General features: G+C 35.8%; 1 protein-coding gene across 2 annotated transcripts in view; it reads left to right on the top strand.

The window, feature by feature from the left end:
* The window catches only part of TTC17 (tetratricopeptide repeat domain 17), a 115,197-nt gene that overhangs the window by 36,796 nt on the left and 53,777 nt on the right, over positions 1-24,624 (top strand). For both annotated transcript variants that reach the window (XM_040638970.1, XM_040638971.1), the window contains exons 10-16: positions 733-845; positions 2,936-3,082; positions 5,431-5,546; positions 5,702-5,867; positions 7,059-7,136; positions 7,273-7,497; positions 16,607-16,793. In XM_040638970.1, the coding sequence (XP_040494904.1) occupies positions 733-845; positions 2,936-3,082; positions 5,431-5,546; positions 5,702-5,867; positions 7,059-7,136; positions 7,273-7,497; positions 16,607-16,793 (1,032 nt within the window). The remainder of the gene's footprint in view (positions 1-732; positions 846-2,935; positions 3,083-5,430; positions 5,547-5,701; positions 5,868-7,058; positions 7,137-7,272; positions 7,498-16,606; positions 16,794-24,624) is intronic.

Genomic DNA, 24,624 nt, shown 5'->3' on the forward strand with positions numbered 1-24,624 from the left:
TTCTGGGAAGAGGGCATATAGCTTTTATTAAAATCTCTTTGAGTCCGTGACCCAGAAATAGAACCACTGTCTAAGGACACTTGGGTTGACAGGATGTCAGTGACTTGATTATATCCAGAATGTTTCATTTCTGATAAAACCCTAAAGGAACAGATCTAACAGCTGACACCAAAGAATAAATTAGTAGAATCCCTTATATTATAGACTTCTTCTTTGATAAATATGTTGATCTGGAAGGCCTCTCAAATCTTTGAACCTTAGCTGTGACCATTTAAAGTCCATTTTACAATCCACCTGGTACGTTTTTGCTATTTTGAGTATAAAGAGTATGTTCAGTCCTTGGGGTTATTTACTGCTTGCTCTTTACTACAATACAACCAGAGCTCTTGTATATAATTTTGAAACAGAATTATGAAGTATTAAAGCAGATTGTCTCCAGAGAGATGGCTAAAGTCTCTTAAAACAATGCAATCAATAGATTTTACTGTCCTAGAATGTAATTACCAGAAGATATTTTGGTGATTTAGTGGAGCCCCTTTGTTTTTTATAGGTGGAGAAACTGAAGCTTCTTTAGAATGATTTAATTTAGGAAACCATTAATGAGTGTTTCCCTGTATAGTACCCCCTGTGTAAGTACTCTGCCAGGCTCTGAAACTAAATGACTCAGACCAAAGAAATCATGTTGGCATTGCCGATTTTTCTCAACAATTGTAATTTCCTTTCGTATTCCAGGAAATCATCAGATATGCCGTCTGGTCAACCAGCAGCATAGTTTACATTGCCAGTGGGACCAACCTGTGCGCTACCATCGTGGAGATATTTTTGAAAATGTGGATTATGTTCAGGTCTTTTTCTTGGTCTTTTCTAGTTCTTATAATTTTGCATATCTAAAAGTAATATTGCTTTTCCCCCCTCGATTCCTTGTATATTTGATACCTAAATTTGTGACTCATTTAAGGTTTTGAGTATGTTTATGAAGTCAGATTTCGTAGCTAGTACTCTGTTACTTCATGAATGACATTACCAGTTCCCCCAAGTACTGGTTGTATATGTCTTTGTTTCTTTTCTCCTTTACCACAAGAGCTAGATTGGGCTGTTACTAGTATTTAACTCAAAGCCTCCATCTCCCTTTTAACTTATTAGAGTAAGACCAACAATTTAAAATTTGGGAAGGAGTAGCCATGCTCTTTCCTAAATTTAGTCATCAGTCCAGTTATGTTGCTTCAACCAAAAACATTAACAAAAAGATCATTATCAACAGAAAATTTTTATTAAGCACTATTGCTACATGCCTGGGTGTTTTCTCTTTCTGTCTCTGTGTATAGCCATACATATACATGTGTGTGTGTATATATATATATACACACATACATATACATGCAGTCATACACACACATACAATCCCTAGACTAACTAGTTGGGAAGACATAATAGATATTTATATGATGCCAGAGAGCATCTAATTGGGCTGATATAGATAGTAAGCACAACCAGAGTTCCAAGTATCATTCAAAAGGATGTTGGAAATAAAGTAAAGTTTATCATATCCTACTGAAACCTATCATGTCTTTAATCATAGGCACAGGAATTCCAGAGATAAGCAGTTAAGACAATTAATAGATCAGAACAGCTTCTACAGGAAGACAAACCATGAAGAATTAGTACTCTTTAATCTAAAAAAACCCAGACCTCATTGAGAAAAAGAAGCAAAAACTAAGAGGCCATTTAGGGGAGATGTAGTAATAGGGACCAAAAGCTTCCCATGATTTTTGTCATCTAGTTCCTAGCAATATCCCATGTTTAGTTTTCAAACACAGTAAAGGGAGATCAGACTTACACATCTGAGATTATAGCTCCCTGTCTTTTTTTTTTTTTTTTTTTTAAGATTTTACTTATTTATTTGAGAGAGCCAGAGAGCACAAGCAGGGGGAGCAGCAGAGGGAGAGGGAGAAGCAGGCTCCCCACCGCTGAGCAGGGAGGCTGATGCGGGGCTCAATCCCAGGACCCTGGGATCATGATCTGAGCCGAAGGCAGACGCTTAACCGACTAAGCCGCCTAGGTGTCCATATAGCTCCCGGTCTTAAATCCAAGCATTATTTTAAGGGAAAAAAAGGTAATAATATTTACAAATGATATAGACTGAAACCAAGGTAACTTTTGGATATCATAATGGTCTCAAGACAGACCATTTGGAAGACTCCCCTGTAACAGTGTAGCTTCAGTATCATATATCCATAATTTGCATCTCGGTTATATAGTGAAAGAATCCATTCTTCTCTACTCCCTTCCATCCTGGTCCCATTCCCTTATCTAAGAAGGTTTTAGAAATACACAGGAATTGGGGTATCCCCTAAGAATATCAAACATTGATTTACCTTGCTTTGGAGGAGGCTGTATTTGTTTTTTTTGTTTGTTTGTTTGTTTGTTTGTTTTAATAGGAAGGCTGTATTTGTATTTGGAGTTGATTATATAATAATTATAATGCCTAAATCATAGCTATATTAAACTCCTGAGAGCCCTTTTTCAAGTTCCCTTGCTTCTGCCACAGCACACTAATTCTATAGAGTAGTGATCATCTTAGTCTAGATAGGGCAGGGTAATAATGAGCCAAACCTCTTAGATAATGAGCTCACCTTTAAACCTAAAATACACTAAATCACAGGAAGTAAAGGGACAGTAAAGAAAGGAAGAATCCATGCCATTTTTCTCATATGCCAATGGCACAGTTGATTGAAAGTTGCTAACTATGCATTGTCTGAGAGAATAGTGTTGGGGCCTAGTTCTGAAAATGTAAAAATCTGATTACTTTATTTCTGACCTACTTCCAGATTTCCTACTGGGTTTGAGTATTCACTGATGTTTGGGGTTGGATTAAATCTTAGTCACAGATTCTTTTCTGCTTCAATTTGATTCAACTTTTCTCTTTATTTTCTAGTTTGGTGAGGATTCATCAACCTCCAGTATGATGTCTGTGAATTTTGACGTTCAGACAAATCAGAGTGATATCAGTGATTTGGTCAAGTCTTCTCCTGTAGCCCATTCCATTCTCTGGATCTGGGGCAGGGATTCTGATGCGTATAGGGTAAGTTAATAGAGGATGATGAAGCAGTTTTCTCAGACAAGCTTTCTTTTTTTTCTTTTTCTTTTTTTAAGATTTTATTTATTTCTTGGACAGAGAGAGACACAGCTAGAGAGGGAACACCAGCAGGGGGAGTAGGAGAGGGAGAAGCAGGCTTCCCGCTGAGCAGGAAGCCCGAGGCGGTGCTCAATCCCAGGACCCTGGGATCATGACCTGAGCCGAAGGCAGATGCTTAATGACTGAGCCACCCAGGCGCCCCATGACTGAGCTACTCAGGCTCCCCTCAGACAAGATTTCTAAAAGCACTGGCCCTCACCTTCATTGATTAATATGGTCCCTATCACTGTTCAACTTAGTTCAACAAACACTTAATCAGCTTCTTTTTTTTTTTTAAGATTTTATTTATTTATTTGACAGAGAGAGAGGCAGCCATCAAGAGAGGGAACACAAGCAGGGGCAGTGGGAGAGGAAGAAGCAGGCTCCCAGCGAAACAGGGAGCCTGATGCAGGGCTCGATCCCAGGACCCCAGGATTACACCCTGAGCCGAAGGCAGACACTCAACAACTGAGCCACCCAGGCACCCCTAATCAGCTTTTATTAAACAGAAGGCATTCTGCTAGGTAGTAGATTAGCAAGACACAGGGTCTGCCTTGAGGTCTTCTTCCCAGTCAAGTGGGGCATATAGACACTCTGATTTTAGTTTAAAACTTTGAACTCTGAGTATAATTACCAATCCTAGAAAGTTTCTAAACTTGACCTAAGTATATGCTGGTATATACAGTTGACCCTTAAACAACATGTCCCCCCATGCAGTCGGAAATCTGTGTATAACTTTTGTTTCCCCAAAAACTTAACTACCAATAGCCTGCTATTGACCGAACCCTTTCTGAGAACATAAACAATGGATTAACATGCAGTTTTTATGTTATAGGTATTATGTACTGTGTTCTTACTATAAAGTAAGCTAGAGAAAAGAAAATGTTATTAAGAAAGCCATGAGGCAGAAAAAATGCATTTATAGTACTTCACTGTATTTATCAGAAAAATCCACGTGTCAGTTGACCTGCATCGTTCAAAGCTGTGCTGTTCAAGGGTCAGCTGTATTTCACTTTTTCTTCAGCATTCTTTTATTGAGTCCCCATCTGTGCGTCAGGCTGGTACTGTGGATATAGTACAAAAGCTCTTTGCTGGAGCTTACATTCTATCAGATGATACAGATAATAAATCAATAAATATGTATTTCTTTTTTTTTTTAAGATTTTATTAATTTATTTGAGAGAGAGAGCTCAAGCAGCAGGAGCAGCAGAGGGAGAGGGAGAAACAGGCTCCCTGCCGAATAGGGAGCTCTATGCGGGGCTCAATCCCAGGACTCTGGGACTATGACATGAGCCGAAGGCAGACGTTTAACCAACTGAGCCACCCAGGCGACCCCAATAAATATTTCTGAGCTAGCTAAGAAATAATTATGTGTTGTCCCATGGGGATACCAAGGTATGAGGACAGATACCATGAATTTTATTCAGTATTAAATTTTCAGAATTTAATCGAGTTTTTGTTCTATCAGAATTAATATAGCCACTTAGATTTAATTCTATGTAAAATAAATTCCCCAAAGTTTGATAGCTTCAAGATTTAAGTTTAGTAAGCCTCTGATGTGTGTTATTTATATTTAGAAAAAATGAACATTTTACAAATCAAAACAATTGTGGAACTTTGGCATTGGCAAAGAAAAGGTCTTAGTTCAGGGAAAAGTAGTTTTTTGTGCCAGTTTTATAAGTTTATATATGCTTTCAGGTACAAATCATAAACTCTGCCTCAAATTGACTTAAACAGAAAATATGCCTCATTTTACAGAAAGTCCAGAGATCAGAGCAAATTTTGGTTGATTCAGTGGGCCAGTGATGTCATCAGTGACCCATTTCTTTCTTTTTCTTCAGTTTGCCATCCATAGTATTGTTTCATCCTAAAGCTTGTCTTCCTCACGGTCATGAGGTGACAGCCAGCAGCAACTTAGAGCAACACGTTCTTTGTTCCTATGTGGCATAAGAGACTAAGACTGGCTTTTCTTTCCAGAAGCCCCAAACAAGCCTCTCCTTGTATCTCATTGGGCTCAGCTGACTTAGGCATGCCCAACCCTGAACCAGTCTATGGTAAAGCAGGTAGAATTACTGACTTAGACAAATACCCTTCAGTAGAAGGAATATTACAGAGTCTACCATAATGTCTACAATTATCTTAAAATACTAAATTGTTCAATTATCCTAGTATATTTATGTTCTTTTAAAAGTTTATTTAGCGTGTTGAAATATTGAATCCAAGGAAATTTATGAGACACCTTTTCTCTTTATTAGGACAAACAGCATATTCTTTGGCCTAAAAGAGCAGATTGTGCAGAAAGCTATCCTAGAGTCCCTCTTGGTGGGGAATTGCCAACGTATTTTCTGCCTCCGGAAAACAAAGGACTCAGGCAAGTGCTGATGGATTTGGCAAAGCACTTGATTCTGCATGATTGTCATCTGCAGTTCTTTGAGAGCACCATCCTTGGACTTGAAAGGTTAAGTCTTTATCTTGAAATCACCCAAACTTTGAAAATATGAATCTTGTTCCTTTTTCTTGTGCCAGGATCCACGAACTCAACAGTGATGATTATTCTTCAGAAGAAGAGGCCCAAACCCCTGACTGTTCCATAACTGACTTCAGAAAAAGCCAGACTCTGTCCTACTTAGTCAAAGAATTAGAGGTCCGCATGGATCTGAAAGCCAAAATGCCAGATGACCATGCACGAAAAGTAAGGCTCACTTAGGCTGGTGTTTATTGCCGTCCATTCTGGGTGACTTCACAAGCCTCTTAGGTGAACACAAATTTGATAGAAGGCAGTTACTGAACTTAAAGTTTTTAAAAACTGAGGATAGAGTTAAAGAATTGATGGAATCATTAAGAAGATATTCATGCTATTGAAGGAGTGCCAGGAAAGTGTACTTCTGGGCTGCTGTTGACGCAGAGCATGTAAGCACTCTCTCTAACGAAGAGTGCTGCAAAGAAAGATGAGCAATACAGAACTCTGTTTATTTAATGAAGTTCATCTACGGAGGCCATTCTGACCACTTCAGTTTAGCTTTGCATCCATCAAGCCTCCAGGAGTTTGTATAAATTGAAAGCTTGAAGATTGTCTTTCTGGCCTTATCAACCCTGCTTTGGCCTTATATAAGGTCCTTGGAAGTTTGTATGAATTTGATAACTACTTTGTGGATATTATAGACAAGTTCTCTTATGCTTTGTTCTTTAATTCCTATTAATTATGTATAAGTGAGAATGTTTTTTTATTGACTAGAAAGTCTACATTAGATACCATTCCATAGATAGAAATGAAAAATTACTTTTTTGCAGAGAAAATAGACCATCACAACACCCTTTTTTAAAACTTAATTTTAAAACTATGAACAGTTACTACTTACGGTCAACAAACATTTACTGAGGCGAAAACGTTATGTTCCAGGCACTGTTTGGAATGCTAGGAAAGATAAATAGACCATGATCCCTACCTTAGAGTTGCTCACAGTTATACACACGTTACAAGAACGTAGCATAATTGAGGATCCAGCGCTTTTCCAGTTAGGAAAGATAGAAGATTTTCGTTGCATCAGGTATTATGTGCTGTTGTCTTTTGAATAATTTCTCATTTGATTTTGGGTTCTTAGGTTGACTTTAATGGGATATGGTGTATCACCTTAATAGTGTATGTGGTATGCATCTTTTAACATGTTTTAGTTAGAGGAAACTGGGGCATTCATGTAAGCAGGTCAACACCTGTTGGTATGTTGATGACCTCATGTTTTATATATATAGATATATGATTATAAATATCTGTTCAAATTAGCTGTTCCTGAGGAGCTCAAGTAAAGACTGCTATCAATAGATTTCTTTCAAATGTCTTCCTTGTTATTTTCAATTGAGTCAGTCTTCCTTTTGATGTTTTCAGATTTTGCTTTCCCGTATTAATAACTATACTATCCCAGAAGAAGAAATTGGGTCATTCTTATTTCACGCTATTAATAAGGTAAGTTGCCTGTTTTAGACATCTGAAATTTAAATGCTTAGTAATTGTAATTAAAAGTTAAAATGCATGCAGTGAAAATCCTTGTTAGAACTAGTACTATATTCTTGTATTAACTGAGGTATTTTGGGTTTTTCAGCCAAATGCCCCCGTCTGGCTGATACTCAATGAAGCTGGACTCTACTGGAGAGCAGTAGGAAACAGCACTTTTGCTATTGCTTGTCTTCAGAGGGCTTTGAATTTGGCTCCACTTCAATACCAGGACATTCCTCTTGTGAACTTGGCCAACCTTTTGATTCACTATGGTCTCCATCTTGATGCCACTAAGCTGCTACTTCAAGCTTTGGCCATCAATAGCTCTGAGGTGAGGTTTTATGTTTCTTTGTAGCTCCATGTACTATGTGGGGGTAACTCAAATTCAGGGTACAATTTGTATTTTTCTGGGGAAGGCATGAAAAAAATCTCATAATTTATATCAGAGTAGGAGTTTGCATGCTTTGAGATAGCATAAAACAGATTTTGTTTTATCTTGTTTTTGATGTGTTTATTTTTTTATATTTTATTTTGTGCAAATATGGAATCATGATAATCACATTTTTCTGTATCTTCTTGTTTTTACTCCCAGATATATCTCAGATATATTTAATTTCTTTTTTTTAATTTTAATTCCACTATAGTTAACATACAGTGTTATATTAGTGTCAGGTGTACAATATAGTGATTCAGCACTTCTATACATCACCTGGTGCTCATCACAACAAGTGCACTCCTTAATCCCCATCACCTCTTTCATCCATCCCTCTGCCCACCTCCCCTCTGATAACCATCAGTTTGTTCTCTATAATCTCTTGGTTTGCTTTCCTCTCTTTTTTTCCCCTTCCCATATATTTATCTGTTTCTTTCTTTAATTCCACATATGAGTGAAATTATATGGCATTTGTCTTTTCTCTAACTTACTTCACGTAGCATAATACACTCTAGTTCCATCCATGTCATTGCAAATGGCAAGCTTTCATTCTTTTTGATGGCTGAGTAATGTTCCACTATATAGATGACTGCATCTTCTTTATCCACTCATCAGTCAATGGACACTTGGGTTCTTTCCATAATTTGGCTGTTGTTGATAGTGCTGCTATAAACATCAGGGTGCATGTGCTCCTTTGAGTCAGTATGTTTGTAGCCTTTGGGTAAATACCTAGTAGTGTAATTGCTGGTTCATAGTGTAGCTCTATTTTTACCTTTTTGAGAACTTCCATGCTGTTTTCCAGAGTGGCTGCACCAGTTTGCTTTCCCACCAACAGTGTAAGAGGGTTCCTCTTTCTTGGCATCTTTGCCAACATCTGTTTTTTCCCGTGTTGTTAATTTTAGCCATTCTGACAGGTGTGAGGTGGTATCTCATCGTGGTTTTGATTTGTATTTCCCTGATGATGAGTGATATTGACCATCTTTTCATGTGTCCGTTGGCCATCTGGATATGTTATTTGGAAAAATATCTGTTCGTGTCTTCTGCCCATTTTGTAATTGGATTGTTTTTGAGTATTGAGTTGTATCAGTTCTTTATATATTTTGAATATTAACTCTTTCAGATATGTCATTTGCAAATATCTTCTTCCATTCCTTAGGTTGACTTTTAGCTTTGTTGATTGTTTCCTTCGCTGTGCAGAAGCTTTTTATTTTGATGTAGTCCCAGTAGTTTATTTTTGCTTTTATTCCCCTTGCGCCAGGAGACCTATCTATAAAAATGTTGCTATGGCTGATGTCAGAGAAATTACTGCCTTGCTCTCTTCTAGGAGTTTTATGTTTTCAGATCTCACATTTAGGTCTTTAATCCATTTTTGGTTTATTTTTGTGTATGGTGTAAGGAAGTAGTCCAATTTTATTATTTACTGACTAGTTTTTCCAACACCATTTGTTGAAGAGACTATCTTTTTTCCATTACATATTCTGTCCTCATTTGTTGAAGATTAACTGACCATATAATTGTAGGTTAATTTCTGGGTTTTCTATTCTGTTCCATTGATCTATATATCCGTTTCTGTGCCAGTACCATTCTGTTTTGATTACTACAGTTTTGTAATATAACTTGACATCTGAAATTGTGATGCCTCCAGCTTTGTTTTTCTTTTTCAGAATTGCTTTGGCTATTCAAGTCTCTTTTGGTTCCATATTAATCTTAGGATTTTTTGTTCTAGTTCAGCAAAAAATGCTGTTAGTATTTTAATAGGGATTGTATTCAATGTGTAGATAGCTTTGGGTAGTATGGACATTTTAACAATATTTTTTCTTCCAATTCATGAACATGGAATGTCTTTTCATTTGTGTGTGTTCTCTTCAATTCTTTTTATCAATGTTTCACAGTTTTTAGAGTATAGGTGTTTCACCTCTTTGGTTAGGTTTATTCTGGTATCTTATTATTTTTGGTACAGTTGTAAATGGGATTGTTTTTTCAATTTCTCTTTCTGCTTCTTCATTATTAGTATGTACAAATGCAACAGATTTCTGCACATTGATTTTGTATCCTATGATTTTACTGAATTCACTTGACAGTTTTAGTAATTTTTTGGGAGTCTTTAGGCTTTTCTATATGTGGTATCACATCATCTGCAAATAGTAAAAGTTTTACTTCTTCCTTACTGATTTGGATTCCTTTTATTTCTTTTTGTTGTCTGATTGCTGAGGCTAGGACTTCCAATACTATGTTGAATAAAAGTTGTGAGAGTGGACACCCTTGTCTCGTTCCTGATGTTAGGGGAAAAGCTCTCAGTTTTTCCCCATTGAGGGTGATGTTCACTGTAGGTTTTTTATATATGCCCTTTATTATATTGAGGTATGTTCCCTCTAGACCTACTTTGTTGAGGACTTGTTATCATGAATGGATGTTGTACTTTGTCAAATGTTTATTCTGTGTCTGTTGAAATGATCATATGGTTTTTGTCCTTTCTCTTACCGATGTGATGTAGCACATTGATTGATTTGTGAATATTGAACCACTGTTGTATCCCAGGAGTAAATCACATTTAATTGTGGTGAATGATTTTTGTTAATGTATTGTTGGATTCAGTTTGCTAGTATTTTGTTGAGGATATTTGCATCTATGTTCATCAGAAATTTGGCCTGTAGTTCTCTTGTTTTGTGTCATTTCTTTATTTTAAATGAGTGAAATTTATAATTATGTGGTTAATTTATTTTTAGGAACTTATGTTTAAATAAGAATGACATAGCTGCTAAAAATATACTGCCACTTTTTTATGTCAGTCTGAAACATCTGGTTCTTTCTTTATCCTACTCATCACAGTATGCCTGCTTCTTAATATTACACTGTTTTATAACTTTAATTTATAGATATCTTTATACCAACCAAGCCAGAACACAGTTTAAAGGTTGCGTTGATAAGAATAGTTAGATGGATTAATATTCGTGCCCTGAACCTCCCACATGCAGCCCATGGAGTTAATCACTACTTTGTGTGTGTGTGTGTGTGTGTGTGTAGTTAATTACTCTAGTTCATAGTTTCTAAGATACAACTTCTTTTTTCGTATTTTAACATCTCTGAAATAAGGATACATGTTACAGTTGATGACATCTGAGGTTTGATGAAAGTTATAATAAGTAAACAATTAAATTGCTCTTATACCTAGGGTTTAAATGTTCGTAAGTTTTGTAACCAAAAAACTTTTATTTTTTTTAAGATTTTATTTATTTATTTGAGAGAGAGCACAAGCAGGGGGAGGGGCAGAGGCAGAGGGAGAAGCAGGCTCCCACCCAAGCGGGGAGCCCAATGCAGGGCTCAGTCCTGAGATCATGAACCGAGCCAAAGTCAGACGCCCAATGGACTGAGCCACCCAGGAGCCCCTCCAAAAAAACTTTTAAAAGAAGTGTGCATGAGTGGTTTAGGTTTTTTCGTGATATCTCAGAACTAATTTTTTAAGTATGAGAAGAAAATATTGCCTGTTAAGAGTTTCCCTTGAAATACACAAATTCACAAGTAGATTTTAAGCCGAAGTTTACAACTGCTATACTGTACAACAGGCCTGGTGCCAAAGAAGCATGTCAAATATTTGCTGTGGGCCAGGTGCAGGTACAGTGAGCAGATGCTATATATGGGATGTGATGATTGGGCCCCCAAAGGGAAGGCTCAGCACAGCTGTATTCCCCCGATACTTGTTTCACTTTCTGCTGCCACCAGCCAAGGCAATGAGGCAGTATTCTTCTGAAGAAAAAAGAGCTCCTTTAGAGATTAATTGCCTTTCTGTATTTGAAAATTACACTAAAATTTCAGTTGTGAAATACTATGGTACTACAATAATAATAAAAAGATAAATTAGTGCATCAGAATAGATCCCACAAAAATACACCTTAATCAGCAAGCACCTTCCCCCTAACTATCAACATTTGGAAATAATTCCTCTAAGTTTCTTCTATTCTAATATTTCATAGTGTGCAACACTGTTGCAGTGGTGATCTTTAAAACTTACTGTATAAAAAAGTTTTATCACCATATAGTTTTTACTAGCCATCAGTAATGGCTGCTTATGAATTTGTATACCACAGCTTACTCCTCTGTCGCTGGATGTTTAGATTGCTGACAGTGCTTACCTATTATCAATAATGGTTTTCTGCATAAGGCTTTTTCTGCATTCCAGGTAATTTTCTTAGGAAAGATTGTTAGCCGTGGAATTACTAAGCAATTGAGTATTTTCATGGCTTTGATACAAAAGGCCAAACATCTACCAAAAGATTTGGGCCAATATGTATTGACATCGTCAAGGTCGGGAAGTATTCATTTCATCTGTAGCTTTGCCAGAATTGGGCAATTGAACTAACTGCTAACTTTTATTATTGTTTACTAGAGCCAGGCACCATACTGATCGCTTGACATGTGATAACTCACTGAATCCTCACACCAGCCCTGTGAGATAGGATTTACCCATTTGCTAGATTAAGAAAGGGGCAAAGGGATTAACCAAAAGTCTCGGAACTTGGATTTATTTCAACTCAGGGAGATTGGCCACAGAGCTCACAGTCTTTGGCCATGTCATGCTGCCTCTGACTTAACATTTGTAAAACAAGTTTACTTTAAAAATTTCACTCCTGTGTTGTATATAATATAAATTTCTTTATCCTTTAATTGTATTTTTATTTTCTTATTTTAATTGTTTCTAAAGATTTTTTTTTAAGTAATCTCTACGCTGAATGCGGGGCTTGAACCTACAATCCCAAGATCGAGTCACATGCTCCACAGACTGAGCCAGCCAGGCATCCCTTTAACTGTATTTTTAAAGTAAAAGTTTGTGTATGCATTTTGCTCATTTTGTTAGAATTTAGGGTTTTTTTAATTTTGTACAAACTCTTTATACAAAATCTTTAACTCCATCATACATTAAAAAATATTTTCTCTTTTTGTCTTATCTTTTAAAAATACCCTTCCATTTGCCCGTCTTTTCTCTTGATTTTTATTGTTAGATTTAAGGTCTCCTCACAAGAAATTTGAAAACAATTAGTTCTATTTTGCTTTTGCTGTCTATTACTTGTTTTTAAGTAGTTGACTCAAATACACTAAAATATTTTCCTATGTTGTCTTCTAGACAATTGGTGGTTTTAGGTTTTACATTTAGGTTTGTGATCCATTTCAAGTTAAACTTTTTTGTAATGTGAAGTGGGAATCAAAGTTCATTCATCAGAGTTCATATCACATAGACATTGGGTTGTCCCGGCAGCACATCTTGAGAACCCTTTCATTTCCTTCTTGAATCACCTGTCACCTGCTCTGAACTGCAGACTCCTTTATCCAGCAGCTTACTTGACCATCTCCATGTGGATGTCTAAAACACACTTTAAAACTAAAGGGCAAAACTAAGCTCCTTTACATTGTTCCAGTCTTTCCTTTGTCTTTCCCATTTCAGGAAACAGTAAAGCTAGTAGCTCAGGACAAAAACTTGGAGCCATCCTTCACACCTTTTTTCCTCTCTCAGGGTAAACTCAGTCTATTAACTAACCTTGCTGATATTTTCAAAATACACCCAGAATTGCACTGTTTATCATTATCTCCACTGCTGTCTGATCCAATATACCATTATCTTTTACCTGAAGTATTTCATTAGCCTCCTGCCTAACTTCTCTGCTTTTGGCATTTGTGCCCCTATAGTCTATTCATAGCAATCAGTAAGATACTTATAAAAAGTCAGATGTTGTCATTTGTTCAGATCTCCTCAGTGGTACTCCATGTAACTCATGGTAAAAGACAAGAATTTATAATAGTGTAGAAGGTCCTACATGACCTTCTTACTTTTCTGACCTCATCCCCATGAAGTCATGCCTTTGCTCATTCTGTTCTAATCTCGCTTACCTCTGCAGTTGCTTGAACATACTAGGCATGCTCCCGCCTCAGCCCCTTTGCACCTTCTGTTCTCTCTGTTAGGAATACTTCACTCCACCAAGATTCTTCATAACTCACTTCATCTCCTTAAATTCCTTTAAAATACTAACTACTCAGTAAGTCTTTCCCTTCCTCCACTCTGGTCTATTTAATGTCTCTTCCCAGCCAAACTCTTCTCCATCACATTCTTCTCATACTTGTGTGATACCCGCATGGTTTTGTGACGCTTGACTAAAACATCTACAAAGGCAGGGACTTATTTTCTGCTGTGTCCCCAGTATCTAAAATACTGGTAAACACTTAGTAGTTATTTTCTGGATGACCTGATGAAAATTTATTTTTTTCCCAAAATACTAATTAGTTTGTCTCAATATAAGATATTTGTACAACCATCATTCTGGTAATAGGAATAAACACTTTGTTTCCTTATGTAAAAATATAAAGACACTTTGAAATCTAAACATGGGATTTAATTTTGCGTCTGGTTGTAAACCACTAAGTAAAATTTTAAATGTAATCTGAGAGCTATTTAGATTATGCCTCTGTAATCTGGAATATTTTGTACACGTTGGCTTGGTTATAGTGAGATATTGTGGATGACCTAACAGCCTGAATCATAAGCAAGTAGTTGGAAGAAAAAAAAAAAGTGAGTAGTTAGATAAATCATAGGTATTGCTTTTCATAGGAATATATTGCATAATTTGAAAAATAATACTTTCTTAGATCCTTTAAAGTATTTTTAATGATAAAATAAGTGTAGAATAAATGGTTTGTACATAAGCAAATACAAATTACCAAGTACAGGTGTATTTCAACTAAAAGGACTTAAACTGAATACTTTGGGCTGCTTATAAAAACAGTCACAACAAATAATTGGAAAATAGAATACAAAAACTATATATAATAGCATAAAAATCATATATCTAGAAATTAATTTAAAGGAAGATATATAAGATTTCTATACTGGATTGCAAATTATTGCTAAGACAAAGACCTAAATAAGTGGAGAGACATTATATCCATGGATTGGAAGGTTCAGTATTGTTAAGGTGTAAGTTCTTGCCAGAATTGATTTATAGATTTAATCCTAAACTCCTGGCAATTGTATGTATATGTATGTGTAAATGGATAAGTTGATTCTAAAATCTACACAGAAATGGATCTAGAATAGCCAGAAAATTTGCAGGTGAGGGGGAGAAAAAAACAGTTGGAAGGCTTTTATTACTACATTTCAAGACTTGCTGTAAATAAGTCAGTATGGTATTGGCACAAAGATACTTAAACATATCAATAGAACACAATAGAAAAATTAGAACTAGGCCTCTATATATATGGTAACTTGATTCATGACAAAGACACACCAGTAGTTCAGGCAGGGACACCTATTGGTTTTTGAGTAAGTAGTGCGGGAATACGTGGATATCTCTGTGCAAAAAGAAATGAACCTTGACTCCTCCCATACTTCATACACAGAATTAATTTGAGGTGGATCATATACCAAAATGTGAAAGATGAAACAATAAAGCTTGATGAAAACATAAGAGAAGGTCTTCATGATGTTACACTAGGCAAAGATTTTAAAAAGCACTAACTGTAAAATATATATTTGTATAAATATGCAAACATTTTTATATATACATATACATGTGTGTGTATATATATATATATATATATATATATATATGTAAACTGAACTTCATCAAAATTAAGAATTTCTGTTTATCAGAGATACCAGTAAGAGAATAAAAGGCAAACCCCAGACTGGGAGAAGATTTGCAATAAATATTTCCAACAAAGGACCCATATTTAGTACATCTATAAAGAACTCCTTCGAATCAGTAAGAAAAAGACAACCTGTTTGTTTTTTTAATGGGGAAAACAGCAGGCACTTCAGAAATGAGAATATCCAAATGGCCAATAAGCACATGACAAAATATTCAACATCTTTGCTAATCAAGGAAATATAAATTAAAACCACATTGAGAGCTACTTCATCACCTCACTAAAACAGCTAAATTTAAAAGACTGACAGTACTAAGTCAATAGATTCTCATACTTCCTGGTAAGAGTGTAAATTTGTACATCCACTTTAGAAAACTCTTTGGTTGTGGGACGCCTCAGTGGCACAATCAGTTAAACATCCGACTCTTGGTTTTGGCTCAGGTTGTGATCTCAGGGTCGTGGGATTGAGCCCCCGCCTCAGGGTCCACGCTCAGTTCAGAGTCTGCTTGTCCCTCTCCCTCCCCCTCTGCCCCTACCCCCGCCTCATACTCTCTCTGTCAAATAAATAAATAAAAATCTTCAAAAAGAAAAACTATTTGGCTGTATCTCATAAAACCAAATGTATGCCTACTTTAAGACCTGCTGCTGAGTATGTATCCAAGGAAAATGAGCACATACCTCTATCAAAAGGTAGTAGCAAGAATGTCCATTGTAGCTTTTTTCATAATAGTCCAAAACTGGAAACAGTCCAGATGCTTTTCAGTAGGAGAATAATAAACAATAAACAACAAATAATGTGTATTCACATGGTAGACATTACACAATTTAAAAAAAATAAATTACTGATACACAAAAAAACATTGTTTCTTAAACCTTGCATACTGTGTTGAGTGAAAGAATCTATAAAAGGGTATAGATTATATATACATGGAAGGGAACATGCTGTTTGATTACATATATGAAGTTTAAGAACAGGCAGAGCTAATTTACGGTGATAGGACATAACAACACTGGTCACATCTGGGTTTGGGGTTGGGTTGCCCAAGGGAATTTTTGGGGTATTAGAAACATTCTAAATGTTTTGTATCTTGAGATGAGAGGTAGTTACAAGGATATATACATATATAAAAATTCATTGAGCTGTACACTAAGACTAGTATATATTACACACTTTATGTTTTATTTTAGTAAAAATGTAAAATATAAATTTATATTTGTTACAGTGTAGAATTGGCTCATGTAAATAAAATGGACAGTTAGCCATTAACTATTATGGGATAACCTAAAAGAAGCCAAAAGACATATACTTTAAAAGTTTTGTAACTCAGGAAATATTAATTCACTAACGTTTTTCTGATTTTTTTTTTCTTTTCAGCCCCTGACCTTTTTGAGCCTGGGAAATGCTTACCTTGCTCTGAAGAATATCAGTGGGGCACTTGAGGCCTTTAGACAGGCTTTGAAATTAACTACCAAATGCCCAGAATGTGAAAACAGCCTGAAGTTGATACGCTGTATGCAGTTCTATCCTTTTCTATACAACATCACCTCTTCTGTTTGCAGTGGTAAGCAGCTGTTAAATGCAGGCAAAGTAATGAGCTCAACCAGGGTTCCTATTCTGATCAACAGAACACAGAAAATTACTTCCTCAGTTTTTCCCAGGGATTTTACATCACTAGTATAATTCTAGGTACATAGGAAGGAAATTAATTCATTACTTGCTATATAGATGCTGTAGGGTATTGTGCTTAATTCTCTCCTAGAACCGTAGTTGAAAAAGGCTGACTAAAGTAGATTCAACTGAGATTGATAGACTGAGGTTTTTTTTTTCTCTCCCCAAAATCTATGATGTTTTTTAATGACCGGTATTAATGGTAAAGGATGTATTTTCTGTCCATAAAGATAATCTGCAATAAGATTTGAAGCATTTGAAGATTTGATCCTCATTCACTGAAATATACCCCCTCGCCTTTCAGTGAAGATGCCCCAGATCTTGACTGCACCTTTAAAGTAGTCACCCGACGTTAAGGGGTATCTTCTTGCATTCTTCCACTTTCTCCCACAGCCACCAGTGTGTGTGTGTGTGTGTGTGTGTGTGTGTGTGTGTGTGTGTATGCATGTGCATAAGTGTGTCCATCTGGGTAAAAAAATATTTGCGTTAATATCTATCTGAACTATTGTAAATTCATCAGTTAGAACTCCTTAAGGTTTCCATTATGTTTATTTACTTGTTTAACTTTCACTACAAGAATAAAAAAAGTTTGACTTGAGTTACGAGAGGTGAGGTTTACATAAATGTGGATCCTCAGAACCTTGCTGTTGTAGAATGCACCATGGGTGCATTCTAATGTTCAGATCAGATTGTAATATTCAAGCAGAGCACTATCAGTCCCTCTCCTTCACTTAAGGAAAAAAACATCCCTCAAACTGGTTTTCCAGATTAACTGTACTAGACTGCCTTAGGATCTTAATGAAATGACAGGCAGTAAATAATAAGTAGTGTTTACATTTTTAAGTATCAGAGCCCAATTTCTTAGTGAAGAAACCAAAAATCTAGTAGCAGCATGCTCCATAGCTCAGCTGTGGATCAGTACTGAGCACAGTCTAAACCAGAGTTCTTGCATGGATGCTGAAGGCCTAAGACAGTGTGTTAGCCGTGCAACGGTGCATAGTTGAGCAACGCAACAGAGTCCTACCGATTCATGTTTGAGCCTTAGCTCTGCCATTACTGTTTCTAATCCCAGTAAAGTAACTCTGTCCTCATCTATAAAATGAGAGGGAAAATCTGTCCCCTAGATTTGTTGGTAGGATTAAATAAGATCCTTATCACATGATAGATGTGGGTAAAATAGGCCATTAGAAATTCATAATAAATACAAAATAGTGTGACCTTAAAGGTGCAAGTTATGGATCTTTATCTTCATACTTAATTCCAGAAATATGTTCTGGTCTTTTAAATTCCTTAGATTACCTATCAATAGCCTTGTAAACAGAATTTTACTTTTTTTGATGAGCTGTTTTTATTAATAGTCTCATATTTATTTTACCTGCTATCCTCTCCCTCGCCTCTCTTGATTTCTTTGTTATTGGAAAGAAGAGTTTTGTATGTATATTAGTGACCCTCTTCTAAAAAGCCTTTTCGTTAATATTACTTTACATGCTTTTGCTTAGGATTTCAGTTTCTTGAAATTTATTATTATTTTGTCACTCATGTCAAGAGAAGGAATTCAGTTGTCTTGAACTTTTTCCCCAGGGCATAATTTCAACTAGCCCAGGAAACTAATAACCTGAAACAAATCTACAAAGTTGTAGTATCTTAGTATTTAGTTGTCCAGGTAGGCCACAGATACTATTACCAGATCCAATACAATAAAAGAAAATAATTTGACTTGGGAAGAGAGAATACTTTTTTTAGTTGTTTCAAAGACAGCTCATTAATAATTTTTTTTTAATTTAGCCCCTTTTATGTTGTGATTAATTATTTTAGGAGAGAATCCACCATCTGCTAAATACTGGTACCCCCTGATGGAAATGTATGCTATAGCATTTTCGGAGTTTTCAACTTCATTGATTAATACTGAGTTCATTTCAGTATTGATTTTTTCTTTGACAGTGTTTTTGCATTACTTGTTTCCACAGGAATCCTGTACAGTCGCAGTTGCTTTGCAGAGTTCCAGCTTTGTAAAGCTGAAACTTCAAAGCAACAGGTATCTCCACAGAAACCATGAGCTTCTTATATTTGAAAACCCAGTTTCATTTCCTGTTTCTGAGCTTTACTAAATGGTTGAGGAAAAAAAGAAAAACCTCTGAATAATGATTAGCATTTCTGTACCTTCAGATGATTGTCTGCCTTTTGCTTTTAGATTTTTGCAATATTGAAATAAGCTTCATAAGTTATCCTGCTTGTCTGAGACATTATCTGTCTGAAGTTTTTTGTTGTTTTTTTTTTTTTTATTTATTTGTGAGAGAGAGAGAGATAGGACAAGCAGGGGGAATGGCAGGGAAAGCAGGCAGAGGGAGAAGCAGGCTCCCTGCTGAGCAAGGAGCCCAATGCGGGACTCGATCCCAGGACCCGGGATCATGACTTGAGCCGAAGGCAGCTGCTTAACCAACTGAGCCACCCAGGCGTCCCTGTCTGAAGTTTTTATTATGACAGTATGAAGTTTTCAAGATACCAACAAGGTTTATGATTCTTTTTCCATATAGTAATCAAGGAATTCATATTGATTTTTATTAGAGAAGAATTCCAGCTGCCCTTACCCACCCTGTCCCAACCTAAGTCATTCTGTTATGAAAGTCTTTTTGAAAAGCTACCATTTAAAAGCTTTACAGATAAGCTTTTCTTCCAGACCAAAAATAGCTAATTACCCTTAGAAAATGTTTCTTTAATAATTTTTCTGACCACTATTGTTAATCTTCAACAAATTATTTTCTTTAAAGATCCATGTTAGCAACTATTTTTACAGCAGCTATAATATAGTATAAACTCTTGGGTAATATGAACTTAATGATAAAATTGTAGGCAGTGTGTTAACATGAGCCAGTATTTTATTTCTTTTCATACGTAATCACGGAATTTTTCACACAGATTTTCAGTGTATGTTTCTTGGAATATCTGCACAGGTAATGTATTCTGTTACCTTTCAGTACTGATTCATTCAACTTAAAAATACATAATCACTATGCTTACGGAACGTTTCCACTTGTAAAGGCTTTTATAGCTAAAAAATGTGTCAATGCATAATTACTTATCTGACAGTTTTTCCGAACTTTTATTGACTGCCGTGTATTAGTTGTGTATGTTCTTATATAGCAAGTACCTGACATCATCTCTCTCTTTCTCTCCTTGGAATAGCTTTTAATAAATTCTTCTCTTTTATAGGTAGTTTTCTATCACCACCCCTATTTCAAGGATGCTGGGAAGGAAAACGTAATAGATTGATTTTTAAATTGTCAACTCTGAGTTGACAATTAAAAGAGAAGCTAGTGCTTTCAGTTTTGATTAAACATTTATTGTGGCACTTTTGAAATACATGCTGTTTTACCACATGTATTGGTTTGTTATTTTACAATTTGATTTAACTTAAATAGAACTGAATGTGCCACTTTAACAAACCCACTCTTCAATAACAACATACTTGGCCCTTTTTAAAGTAAAATGGAATCTGTTAAATAAACTTCCAGTGCTTTTGAGTATAAGTAAGTTGTTTTCAGTGCCAAACACTAAAAAAAAGGACTTTTCTTTTTAATTGGAAAAAATAAAGGCGTCAGAAAGAATGAAATTTCATGAAGTAATAATGATTATCTTCTCTAAGGACCAAAAATGGAAAATAAGTTTTAATAACAATATAAGCAGAATGATTAAATATTGAATCTGTCAAGAAGTCCAGAAATACATGTAGTGCATTTTCCAAGCATTTATTACTCCAAAATATCTTTTAAATACTTTTTCCTTCAACTTCACTAATCTGCAAATCAAAAAGTTATATCTAGCGAAGATATTTTTCTACTAAAGCAGTCTAGATTATTTTATTATTATCGTTACTACTATTATTATTATGTCTCTGATATGTATGATTTTACCTTATTTTTAGTATTTTTCATTCAGTATTATTTTTCTTTTGTTAGAAAACATAAGACCAATGGCAGGTCATATTTATTAGACTTGATTTACATGAGATGCTTACACGTTTGCCACTGACAATGGCATTTGTATTTGCTGAATACAATTAAGCATCTAACCCAGGATTTCTCTGGTCTTTTCATAATTCACTAAGATACATGCCCACTTAAAAATATTGACCCAGATCTTTAGAAATGATGGATCAATGTTGTACAGTAGAACTCAGACTTTAATATCTAGGTATGCTTAGAATTTCATGCAGGTTTTTCTATAATATGTATATGGAAGCTTTCACTACTAGAGAAAAAAAAATAAAAGAATTTCCAAATCATGTACATGAACTTTAATATCTGTTGCAGTGTGTAGAGTTATAACTGTGTGGTCATCACAGTGTTTCTGTATTTATAGTATCTATTTACCTAAATCATATCTCCTTTTGTAATTTGGTTCATTACCTGTGGTTTTAGTCTATGTTCTCTGACCTAAATTTCTGTAGATTTATAACTTGTGGCTTAAAGCAATTTTACCTGGAGTTTAGATTTTGAAGAAAAAGAAATCTTGCGTTTTGCTGCCCTCCTGTGGATTATCCAGCATATGCCACTGCAATTAAGGACCTTGGCTTTATGATATTCTTCATAAAAATTAATGAAAATGTCTGCTAAAAGAACAAGATACAGTCTTAAAGATCCAGTTTTTATAGCAATTTTAATATGCTACTAGTTAACTTCCCTCCATTTATTTCTGTAAGAAGAATTAAAACTTTGGTTAATTTACTACAGCTTTCAAAATCCTAAAATGCAAGCATATGCCTACAACAAAGCCAAATGTAACTGTCTATATGTAATGTGTTTAGATTTTTATATTTCTTTACTAAAAAGGGCTTTAATTATTTGATTAACAGATAATCCTTTGACAAGTATCTATGTGGTAGAGGGGGAATAAGTAAAGGCCCCTTTCTGTGAATTGAGAAGCAAAGATTATAAGTTACTCAAGTCAAGTGTCACTCAGTGGTAGAGCCAAGACCGACTGAGTCCTCTGTCTTCCGAGGCCAGTGTGGTTCCTGTGCAGAATTCCTGTTACTTGCAACAAGTCATAACCCATTCCACTGCTATCATTGAAATAATTCACACTTGTAGATTCTTGATACATTTTTTGTGAAAATGATATAATCACTGTACTTTTTATGTCATCACTGAAAAGAGATACATACCTCCCTGTATAAAACATGAACCTGAACTAGATTTTGGGGGGCAGTCATAACCCTAAAGGCACACCTAAAACAGGCCCTTTCGGTTTAGCTTGTCGCCTTTGTCTCCTCTGCATTTTGCGTCATTAGATTGCCACGTAGCCTTGGATTGTATACAGATCTGGTGGCTGTACTTGCATTATTATCTCAGTAGGTAATATTTATCTTTTGGGATTCCCAGTGTTTAGCTTTCATGAACAAAATGGTTACCTTTGGTTTTCATAAGAACTTAGGACAGTAAATCCAACTCTTTTTTTTTTTTTTTTTAGTAAAATTCTGATAGCCGGTGGTTTTACATTTCAGCCTCTGAAAGACATTAAATGTAAAATTATTCATTTTAGTTTTTAAATACATTCTGGTTTGTGATGTGAACTTTTCGTCCTACATGCAAAAAGTTGTTTTTTTTCTTTTGAGGAATGAGCCTGTTGGTCCCTGACTAAGATCTTTCCACAACTGTCCACTTACGATAGATTGTTAACCCAGCCAAGTAATATTTAAGAGAAATGAAATTTGATGGTGGATATAACCTCTAAAGCAACAAAATGTTTCCTTTTAACTAAATGAAACTGAGTGTGGCTTAGTTATTCATTCATCTAACTATTACCTCTTGTCTGCCAGCCACTATTCTAGGAACTGGAAACCAAACAGAAAAAAATTCCAGGTCTTATGGAGCTTCATTCTAGTGGAGGGAAACAGAGCAGATGGTAAATATAATAAAGAAATTATTTAGTATGTTAGAAGATAATGCTAAAGGGAAAATAGAGCAGGAGGTCAGGTGAGATTCAAACTGGATTGTTCAAAGAGGCCCCACTGAGAAAGTGACACTGGAGCAAAGACTTAAAGGAGGTGAGGGTTTAGGCCATGCAGACAGATAGCATAAGAGCATTTCAGGCAGAGAGAATAGTTGTTGCAAAAGCTTTTGCAAGGAACAGCAAGAAGGCCTACATGGTTGCAGTGGACTTAGATGAAAACAGAGATGAATGGGAGGAAGATAGAACCTTATCTGTACTGCTTTGCAGACCATTCTAATAATTTGGGATTTTATTCTAAGAGAAAGATGTATGATTTGGAAGGTTTTGTACAGATAAGAAAAATGATCTGATTTACACATTAGCAGGTTTCCTCTAGCTGCTCTGTTGAAAATAGATTGCGATAGGGTAAGGCCAAGAGCAGGAAGACCAATTAGGATGCTGTTGCAAAATATAGGTGAAAGATAATGCTGGTTTGGACCAGCCAGGTGAAGGGAGAGGAAGTGAGAAGCCGTCATTGTATTTGGGATGCATTTTTGAAAATAGAACCAACAAGACACTACCAGAGGGAATGTGGGAAATGAAGGAAAGAGAGGTCGTGGGTAACTCCTAAATTTGGGACCTGAGCAACTGGTGCTATTTAATGAGATTTGTAATCACTATTGGTGCTGTTTAATGAGATAGTAAAGGCTGAGGAAGGAGCAAGTTTAGGGAGAAAAACAAGTTTGGTTTTGTAAATGTTAAGTTTGCATTGCTTATTAAATGTTTCAGTGCAAGTGTTAGGTAGGCAATTAGTTATATGAGTGTCATGATGGTCAGGGAAGAGCCCCAGGCTAGAGATGAAAATCTGTGAACTATGGGCTTAGGAGTGGTGTTTTAAATCATGAGCTTGGATGAAGTTACCTCAATGGTTATTATAAAAAGGAAAGTAGGTCAATAATGAATTACTAGGGCATTCCAGTCAACATTAGGAGGTTGAGAAGAGAACAATAAAGGAGCAGCTAGCCAGACAGTAGGAACATCAGGCAAGTATTTTGTCCCAGAAATGAAGAAAATGTTTTGAGAAGTGATCAGTTGTATCATTATTGTTGCACTATGTGGATACATCCCAAGAGGTTGAGCTGGATGAGGACAGAGAATAAGCCATTGGATTTAGGAACATGGAGGTTGTTGGCAGTCTTCTAAAAGTTTGTACGAAGTGGGTTGTGAAGGAGATTTGTGGAGATGGCTAGCAACTCTTCCAAGAAGTTTTGCTATAGTGAGAAGCAGAAAATGGGATGGAAGTTAGGGATATGGGATTAAAGATAAATTTGGTTTGGGTTTTGCTCTAAAATAGAAAATTTTGCAGTATGTTTGCATAGGACTGATCCAGTAAAGAAGGAGAAATTAAAGATGCAAAAAAAGAAGCTAATTATCAAAGCAAAGTTCTTGAAGAGATGGGGAATAGCATCTGAGGCACAAATGTAGGGGAGGGGTTGTCTTGAGATAGGAGCAGGGACAATATATAGGTATAGATGTGGACTTTTGCGTGCTTCTCAGTGCAATGAGAGGCTAGTTGTCATATCAGAGTGAAGAGAAGCAGAGGGTGTTGTGGATAATGTTGAGACAAAAAGGCTGAAAACAGTAGACTCAGAATGTGAGTTGACCAGAGAAGTTCTAACTTTGGTAACTGCATAAATGTCAATGTCATTAATTAGAGAATATGGAAAAGAAATTATTTATGCATCAATGTAAGGCTGGAGAATAATTTCAGTGATAGACATGTTCATCTAGAGATG

The sequence above is a fragment of the Ursus maritimus genome, unplaced genomic scaffold (genome assembly GCF_017311325.1).
Source record: "Ursus maritimus isolate PB19 unplaced genomic scaffold, ASM1731132v1 scaffold_23, whole genome shotgun sequence".
Classification (NCBI taxonomy): Eukaryota; Metazoa; Chordata; class Mammalia; order Carnivora; family Ursidae; genus Ursus; species Ursus maritimus.